This window comes from Myotis davidii, unplaced genomic scaffold (assembly GCF_000327345.1).
Source record: "Myotis davidii unplaced genomic scaffold, ASM32734v1 scaffold1421, whole genome shotgun sequence".
Lineage (NCBI taxonomy): Eukaryota > Metazoa > Chordata > Mammalia > Chiroptera > Vespertilionidae > Myotis > Myotis davidii.
In genome coordinates this window covers 769,240-778,463 of record NW_006291550.1, presented here as the reverse complement: position 1 = coordinate 778,463, position 9,224 = coordinate 769,240, and the positions used below count along the sequence as shown (strand labels likewise).

The window sequence follows — 9,224 nt, the reverse complement described above, 5'->3', positions numbered from 1 at the left end:
TGGTTTTATAATGAATATGTGCGAGAACTTCCTGCCTTCAAGGATGCCATTCCTGAATACTCCTTGTAAGTAGTGATTTTCAACCCCGAGTTTGTTCTCAATTCAAAGTCCCACATAATTACACCTGATTTATGCAGCCCTGAAATCTGTTCATGTAGTTGTCTTCTGAATACAGACATGTCTATTATAACATTAACATTAAATGATTCGCAGGTCTTTGGGAACCATATTTAATTGAATTGTGTTGTATTCTTCAAGTATGTCTTACTTGGCTATTACTAAACTCAAAAGAGAAAGAAATACATGACAGGATGTGGCTCACATGATGAAATTAATTTCTGTGAAAGTGCTTGAACTCAGATGTTCTTGGGAAAATGAGGATGCTTGTAGTGGGTGGAGCAAAAGTAGGTTTACAGTTGTTTATCTAAAAAATAATACAATAATTAATAAACAATAATACAAGAATAAACTGTGTTTCTTGACCTCACTACTTTTGCCCAACTCTGTATATTGAGCTATACAATCAGATGTTTTTCTTTAATTCAACCTGAAGAATGTGTTAGAAATTAAAATTGAAGCCATTATTAAACAGGTAACATTTTCATAAACATATCTCTATCAAATACATTTGTAATCACACAATCAGACTTGTAATACTATGCATTGATATTTATCAGAATTCTATTTTATTCCATCAAGGGAGGTCTTCCATATGCCAGGCACTGTGCAAAGTGCTATACGTTTATTTGTTGAGTTAGAACATAGAACACATTTTTGTTTGTAATCCTCACCCAAGGATAAGTTTTTATTGATTTTTAGAGAGAGAGGAAGGGAGAGAAAGAGAGAGTGAGAAACGTCATTGTGGGAGTAAAACACGGATTGGTTGCGTCCCATAGATGCCCCAACTGGGGGGTCGAACCTACAACCTAGGTATGTGCTCTCACTAGGAATCAAACTCTCTAAACCCTTTGGTGTACCGGGACAATGCTACAACCAACTGAGCCACTAGGCCAGGGCCACAACACATTTATACAGCAGTTTATAAGTTTAGTTTAGAAATCATAAGTATTTAGGTCTACGGCATGTGGGCCTCCACTTGTGCTACTGCCTTTGCAAATGTGATGGGTGAGCCTGACGTAATGTATTACTCTTCCAATGTTTGCACATTAACTGAATCTTGAAGGGAAGGGTAACCCCGTTCCATTGAATACCAAAAATGTTTGAGGTCATGTGTGAGGTACTGGGGATATAAAAATGTGCATAGAGCTTTAGGAGGAAGGGTAACATGCAACACCATGGTATGTGCCATGATTTGATATGTCCCTTGAGGGGAAGAATTTAGCCCAACTTTGTCCTTTTAGTGGACAAGTCATAACAGTGGATAAATGATTTGCTGTTAGTGGTTTAGTGCAAGGCACATATGAGTAAAATTATAGAGGTCTAATATACAAAAAATTGGACCCCCAAAAAAATAATGTCCCTTGAGGGGAAGAATTTAGCCCAACTTGTCTTTTTAGTGGAGAGGTCATAATAGTGGATAAATGATTTGCTGTTAATGGTTTAGTGCAAGGCATATATGAGTAAAGTTATAGAGGTCTAATATACAAAAAATTGGACCCCCAAAAAAATAGAAGAGAGAAAAAAATAATACCAGAGCAATGTTTTAAATGATACTAGGTATGAATTTTATAAAACCAATTAAAAACATGAGGCATAGCTCAAAAATTCCTGTAAATCCTAAGCAGAATAAATGCAAAGTTATAGAGGTCTAATATACAAAAAATTGGACCCCCCCAAAAAAATAGAAGAGAGAAAAAATACCAGAGCAATGTTTTAAATGATAGTAGGTATGAATTTTATAAAACCAATTAAAAACATGAAACTACCTATAGGTACATCATAGAAAACTGCTTAAAAACAAGAAGAAAATCTTTAAATGTATTGGGGGTCAAGAAAGGGGAAACACTTTACCAGAGCTACTATACTCTTGACTGACTGTTGAGAGTGACTAAATGAGAATGACTAAAACCAGAATATAATGCACTGATATCTTTTAAGTGCTGAAGAGAGAAAGTCAACTTAGAATTCTACAAGTATCAAAACTAAAGCAAAATAAAGACACTGACCTAACTGAGAATCTGAAATAACCCATTTCCAGCTAACTCTCACCAAAAATGTATACTAGGAACCATGCTTCAGATAGAAGGAAAAATGACACAAAATATAATTACAGCAATGTAGCAAAGAATAAAAAGCATTTATTGTTGTAGACTAAAGAGATATAGAAAGAGAGATTGAAAGTAAAAGAGAGGGAAATGTATTTAATGAAGTAAAACTAAAGGAAGCTGAACTGGAAAAAGAAAATGAGAAGAGATTTAGGAATAGCATTCACTGCTAATGAGATGTAAATAACATTTTTATAGTTTGTAATATTAATTTTTTAGGTGGTTTGAGCCTTTTGTCATGCAGTGGCTGGATGAAAATGAAGATGTGTCAATGGAGTTTCTTCATGGCGCACTAGGAAGAGACAAAAAAGACGGAGTGAGTTTCAATTACATAAGATTGTTTATTGTCAAGATTCAGTCACACCACTCATCTTTAAGCTAATGGGAATTGTTAGGCTGTTGTTATTTATTAAAGTTTATTTTAATCCTCTAATGACCAAAATAAATTTAAAACAATTTTATGGTACATGCCCTTGACCGGAATCGAACCTGGGACCCTTCAGTCCTCAGGCTGACGCTCTATCCACTGAGCCAAACCGGTCAGGGCACTTTGAAAGCAATTTTAAAGGGCTGATCGGAACCCTAGGAAATTGCTTAAATAAAAATTAAATAAAAAATAATCAATCACCTTTTTGCCCCAAGATCCCTATTGAGTCGGTCAGAATCTACAAGTTGAACAGACTTGTACAAAACTCCCTTGTGGTCCTATAACCTTTACTAAGATGCCAAAATTATGAGCAGATGCACTCCCTGTGCCTCTGAAGCAACTCAAAAGTCTTGAACCACAGTCTGCTTGCTAAAATTATCCAAATACTTATGGGGAATGAGAAATAAACAAACTAACTAACAAAAAAAAAAAGCAGTTCCCCAATTTAGAAATGGAGAGACCAATTAATAGCAGCCTGCCCCATGATATTAGTTTCACTACATCTTCCAGAAAAGGAGATGAATAATTTAAAAATGGATAGGCACTTTATTACTGGACAATGAAAGTATGTGATATGAAGGTCCATGAGATAGGAGATTCAATTGTTTGTGTGAAACAATGAAGACTGTCTCCACGGTCCTGCTAATGTGTTTGATGGAATGGTTTCACCTTCTCCCCTCAGTTTCAGCAGACATCTGATCATGCCCTCTTCTCTTGTTCCGTGGTTGATGTGTTTGCTCAGCTTAATCAGAGCTTTGAGATTATTAAGAAACTGGAATGCCCTAACCCTGAAGCATTATCTCACTTAATGAGAAGATTCGCAAAGGTAGGTTAAGTGGAATGCATCCTTTCTTTGCTGAGACTGTGCCTTGCTATTACTTGCCTGCACAGAACCTGAATAATGTTGTTGTTTGGTAGTATATCTTCTCTGACACCGCTATCCCAACTTAATTTCTAATTCAAGTATTAAGAGATTCTGTTGTTTCAGGTTTGTCATCTTTCTTCACTTCTTGTTTCTTGAATATGGACTTATCATCTTTAAAAACATCTATGTGTTATTTAAATGAATGACTCAGTCCTTTTTAATTAAAGACATTGCCATGGATGGTCAAATTATTTCTATCTCAAGTGGGGTGCTTTAGGGCTGAAAATAAGCCTTGACATTTCATATTCAAACTGTAATTATTGTTTAGCCAACACTACGGTACACTGAAAAGTATATTGAACTTGCAGTCATGACAACTGCATTCTGATTTAATATCATTCAGTAACTGTAGTGTGGATCTAAGCAGTTCCTTTGAATTTTATGAAGTTAGTATTCTTACTTGACAGATTTATATTGATCAACCAGATTCCTCTTAAGACCTCTTATTCCTCCTAGAGTTTAAGAAGGCTCACACAATGCTTACTACTTTGCCAAGAGTTTCAGTAGAAATATAAGGAATAAAAGATGAGGTCTCCACCTTTCAAATCATATATCTACATATATGAATTGACCCCAGTACATTATATATATATATGAAATGAACTAATTGGAAGATTACATGAAGAGGGACACAAGTTGATCTCAAGTATAATGGGATCTACAGTAAGTCAAGGGTAATGAAAAATAATTAGAGCTGAAATAGCCAGAGGTTTTATGGGAAAACAGGACTCATTCAACCAAACAAGGAAGAAGTTATAGAAGTGTTCTAAGCCAAGGAAATGGCAGGAATGGAGGAAGAGGAAAAGCTGAGCTTGCCATGTAAAGAGGAAAAAACAGCTGTTCTGAGAAAAGCAGTGGGAAAGGTTGGGGGAGTGAAGATGGGTCCAGATCTTTAAGAGTCTTTCTTTCCAGGTTCAGAAATTTAGACTTTTGAACAATTTAAGAAACACTAAACATTTGGAGACTAGAGGCCCAGTGCACGAAATTCTTGCATGGGGGGAATGGGGGTTCTTCAGCCCAGCTTGCATCCTCTTGCAAAATGGGACCTCTGGGATTAGGCCTAAGCCAGCAGTCAGACATCCCTCTCCCAATTCAGGACCACTGGCTCCTAACCACTCACCTGTCTGCCTGCCTGATTGCCCCTAATTGCTTGCCTGCCTTCCTGATCACCCCTAACTGCCTCTGCCTGCCTGCCAGGTTGCCCCTAACTGCTCACCTGCCTGCCTGATCACCCCTAACCGTCTCTGCCTCAGACCCCACTGCCACAGCTTCGTCCGGAAGGATGTCCAGAAGGTCTTTTGGCTGTCCAGTCTAATTAGCATATTATGCTTTTATTGTTATAGGTTGTTATAGATACTTAAGTCGGGTAGTGATATGACTATATATATAAAAGAGTAATATGCAAATCGATTGGATGGCAGAATGACCAGAATGACCGCTCAACCAGTTGCCATGAGGCACACTGACCACTTCTCAGTCCCTCCCCACAGCTGGCAGGCTCTGATTGCCTGATGGTTAACAGTGAACCAGGGTGGTGTCGGTGAGTGGTGGAGCCAGCTGACAGCAGCTAGGGAAGATGACCCTGACCACAGACCAAGCCTAGGGACCATATCCGTGCACAAATTTCATGCACCGGGCCTCTAGTAGAATAATATGGGGGAACAACCTGCACTCCTCTGTCTTACTGTCCTAAGGATAAATCTGGCCCCCTGGGTCTGATGATAGCAGAGGTCTCAGCTGTTCATTTAAATGCTTGCTTATTCATGGCCCCACTTGCACATTTGACTAGCCCCTTTGAGAGATTAGTCATGAATAAGCATAATCTCTGACCTCAGAAAATTTATAATGAAATGCAAAACCTGTAAACAACTATGACAAAGTCAAATGCTATATAATCAGGGTATCTGAGATGTTGAAAAGAGCCCAGAACATATATATATATATATTTATCTCGAATGCTGTATTTTTCTTCTGAGTCTTCTCTAGGTTTACAGATGGCAGCCTTCTTACTGTGTCCTCACGTGGTCTTTTTTCTGTGCATATGAGCCCCTGGCTTTTCTATGTGTGTCCAAATTTTCTCTTCTTATAGGAAGGTGGTTCTCAACCTTCCTAATGCCAAGACCCTTTAATACAGTTCCTCATGTTGTGGTGACCCCCAATTTCATTGTTACAAATTGAACATAATTAAAGCATAGTGATTAATCACAAAAATAGTATGTAATTATATGTTTTTTTCTCTGATGGTCTTAGGCAACCCCTGTGAAAGGGTCGTTCGACCCCAAAGGGGTCGCGACCCACAGGTTGAGAACCGCTGTAATATAAAGACAACACTCAGATTAGATTACAGTCCACACTAATGACTTTATTTTAACAGTCACTTCTTTAAAAGACCCTACCTCCAAATACAGTCACTTTATGAGATTCTGGAGGTTAGGGTTTCAACATATGAATTTTGAGGGGAAACAATTCAACCCATAAAAGATGCATATAGTTAACATGCTTTTAGCCACAGACACAAACACAAGGGCATATAACTTCATTTGTATTCTCACAAAAAGTCTAATTCTGAAATCCTTTATGGGTGGAGAACTGAGCCTGACCAGACTCTTAGAAAACTGTAAACCTGGTTCATTAATAGAGGAATTAAGAACGCTTTCTTGGGAAACAGTTTATTAATTATGATAGGACAGTTTATGCTGAAGTATCTAGTAAACTAAGAAACTCTAAGATTTGAAACAAAGATTTAGTTCCTGCTCATACAACATCAGATATGGATTGGATAACCCTATAGAGGAGTGTTTATCAAAGATAAACAAATCCACACTCTAAAGTGGTAAGGACAGATTTTAATCAATAATATACTATGACAATAGAGAAGAGTCCAGAATGAATTTGACTCAATTTTGATTTATAAAGAGGTTACTGGGTATTTTAAAGGGAGAAAGAGGGAGTAGGGGCAGGTGGGGGCTCAGTAGCGTCAGGGTGTTGGTTCATGTAAAACCCACCTGGGTTTGCTCCCTGGTGGTTATCTAATTTAGGTTCCTACCCTCCCACAGAGGTGGGGAGACAAGGACCCAACTTCAGATTTTGGCTGCAACAGTCAATTATTTTGGCAGCCTTGCAGTTTTGCAGGCAGGCACTTTAAGGAGCTCTAGTATTTGTTCAAGTCTGTATAGGCCAAGGCTGGGGTATGGAGGAAACTGGCTAGAGTTTGGTCAAAAAAAAGAGTCTTTATCACCGCCCAACCCCACCATTCAGTGACTCCAGGGTTCTAGCCTGAGAGGTCCCAATGAAAACAGAGGATAGAATTCAGAGAGAGCAGGTGGAACTATGATTAGAGTTTTGAAGAATAGGTAAAGTGGCTGAACTTCTTTAGTAGAAAATGAAAAGCCAGTGAAAGCTTTCCAGGAGATAATCGGTCAGTCTAAACAGTATTGCATTATTTATCTGCTATGAAATATTTGTAGTTTTTATGTCTGTTAATTATGAAGACTAAAAAACCTCCAACTTTTAAAGATGATAGCTAAAAATCATTGATTGGGATCCTTCCTAGAGGGGACTTTCTTGGTAATAGCTGATTTCAATTTCCAAATATATTGAAATTTGCAGTCATTCTGCAAGAGAATTGCTCAAAGTATTCTCTGAGTAACTTTTTTCTTTTGGGTGACTGCCAAGAAAAGAATAAAATGGGGCCACCAGGGATACTGCTTTAAAAAGGTATGTCACACGCAATTCTTGGAACTGCAGGACATGCAGTGGAAGCAGGATCATATGAGAAATTAATAACCTCAGAGTTAATATATTTAGTAACATACTATTATAATTGCACATGATATTAGAAAAGTAACTAGAATTCACCCTCAGAATAGTGAGGTAGCAGGTTATGTGAGGTGAGAGAGAGAAAGAAGAAAGCTGAATTGAGACTCATAGGCCCTGGGCTCCAGCCCATCGTCCACCTCTTGGTAGCTCTGACCTTTCTCCAGCTGTAAAGCTGAACCTAACCATGTTGACACCACTGGGGATATAATGAAATGGACTGGAGGGAAGACAAAGGGGTGAGGGGGTCACGAAGAAGGTTGTATTAGAATTACATTCAGGTAAACACATTCTCCAAAGAAAAAAGAAAATAGACTCCATGTGTCACTGAGGAAATGTGAGCTTTTATTGGCACAAAAATTAATTTCAATTAAGTAACACATTTTTAATCCATGGGAATTCAATAATACCCAATTATTGTCACAAAGAAATAATGTAAACATTTTCTGGGAAAGTAAAAATTGGCAACTTTCGTTGAAAAATAGATTATATTTTATTGGAATGATTTTTTAAATCATAAAAGTAAAAATGAGATGTGATTAATCTAGTTAGCTATTTTGCAATAATTCAGGCAACTGGAGTTTATTTTATCAGATGTGATCTTTGTTCTTAACAACCCAATCTTTCTAAGGATTGGGTTCCTTGTATCAAAATATACTGAAATCATATTCTCTTTCTGGGACTTATACTGATGTAAACCATCTCTTATAATGAAGACATATTAATGATACATATATTCAGACATTTTAGAAGACTTCACACTCTAAAATGGAACTTAAATAGATAGCTTGTTCTTACTAAAGTGTGTATAAGACTGAATAAGAAGCCAAACCAATGCTTTAAAATTCATAGCAGGTACATCTAGAAGCTGTGATAAGTGGTAAAATGACATACAGGTACTGAATGTTCCTATGGCAATACTGCTGCTCTTGACAAGTATGGGTAGTTTAATGGTTAAAGAGAGAGAGAGAGGGAGAGAGAGAGAGAGAGAGAGAGAGAGAGAGAGAGAGAGAGAGAGATGAAATAATATCGTACTACTTAAAAACAAATCAACTATTAGTTGACTCATTGATCTAAGTCTGGCTGGCTGCCAGGGGCTGGAGATGCTATGGTGAACGATGCACACATATTCCTTATTCTTTGGGAACATAATTCTTATATATATATGATAATTCATTGAGTACCACTATGTACTATTCACTTTACCTATTCTGTTTCCCTTATTCTTTACAACAACCTCATGGGATAGATAATGTTATTTTCCCTATTTTTTTAAATGACAAAAAACCAGAAAGTTTAAATAACACAAACAAGGCACCCATCTATAAACACATGCATGAAATGTTTTTAACCACTCAGTTATTATACTTTCGCATTCTGTGTCATCAAAAATTGGTAAGTCATAGAGCATATTCTCACCATTTCTTTTTACCCTTTGGGTTAAACCTAGGAATCTATGGGTGGGGGTATCTTTGTTGGATGCATTAAAATATACTTTTATTAGGTCCTGAAGTGACATTCCTAATGTCACTTAACAGATACCACACAGTCTTCCTGTCTTCACTGCGTTGCTCTGATACTGTGATGTTCCATGCCTAAAATGTGACTGCAGGAATGGATTTTGGACCAGAGCTTTTATCTTACTGATTATAAGAGTAAATCTCTCGATGAAGCTACCGGTAGTGTTGACAGGCTATTTAGCCTATTCCTACTAGTGTGGCATTAGCTTAGGAGACCATAAATGACTTTGAGAAATTGATGGCCATCCCACTCAATAATACCAGAGGCTACATGTCAGATCTCAGTATATTGAAGCGTGGATATTTGAGTC

General features: G+C 37.4%; 1 protein-coding gene across 1 annotated transcript in view; it reads left to right on the top strand.

The window, feature by feature from the left end:
- UNC13C (unc-13 homolog C (C. elegans)) overlaps window positions 1-9,224 on the top strand; it is a 158,091-nt gene that overhangs the window by 25,696 nt on the left and 123,171 nt on the right. Inside the window, exons 5-6 of the mRNA XM_015564757.1 lie at window positions 2,445-2,541; window positions 3,335-3,478. Of these exons, the coding sequence (XP_015420243.1) occupies window positions 2,445-2,541; window positions 3,335-3,478 (241 nt within the window). The remainder of the gene's footprint in view (window positions 1-2,444; window positions 2,542-3,334; window positions 3,479-9,224) is intronic.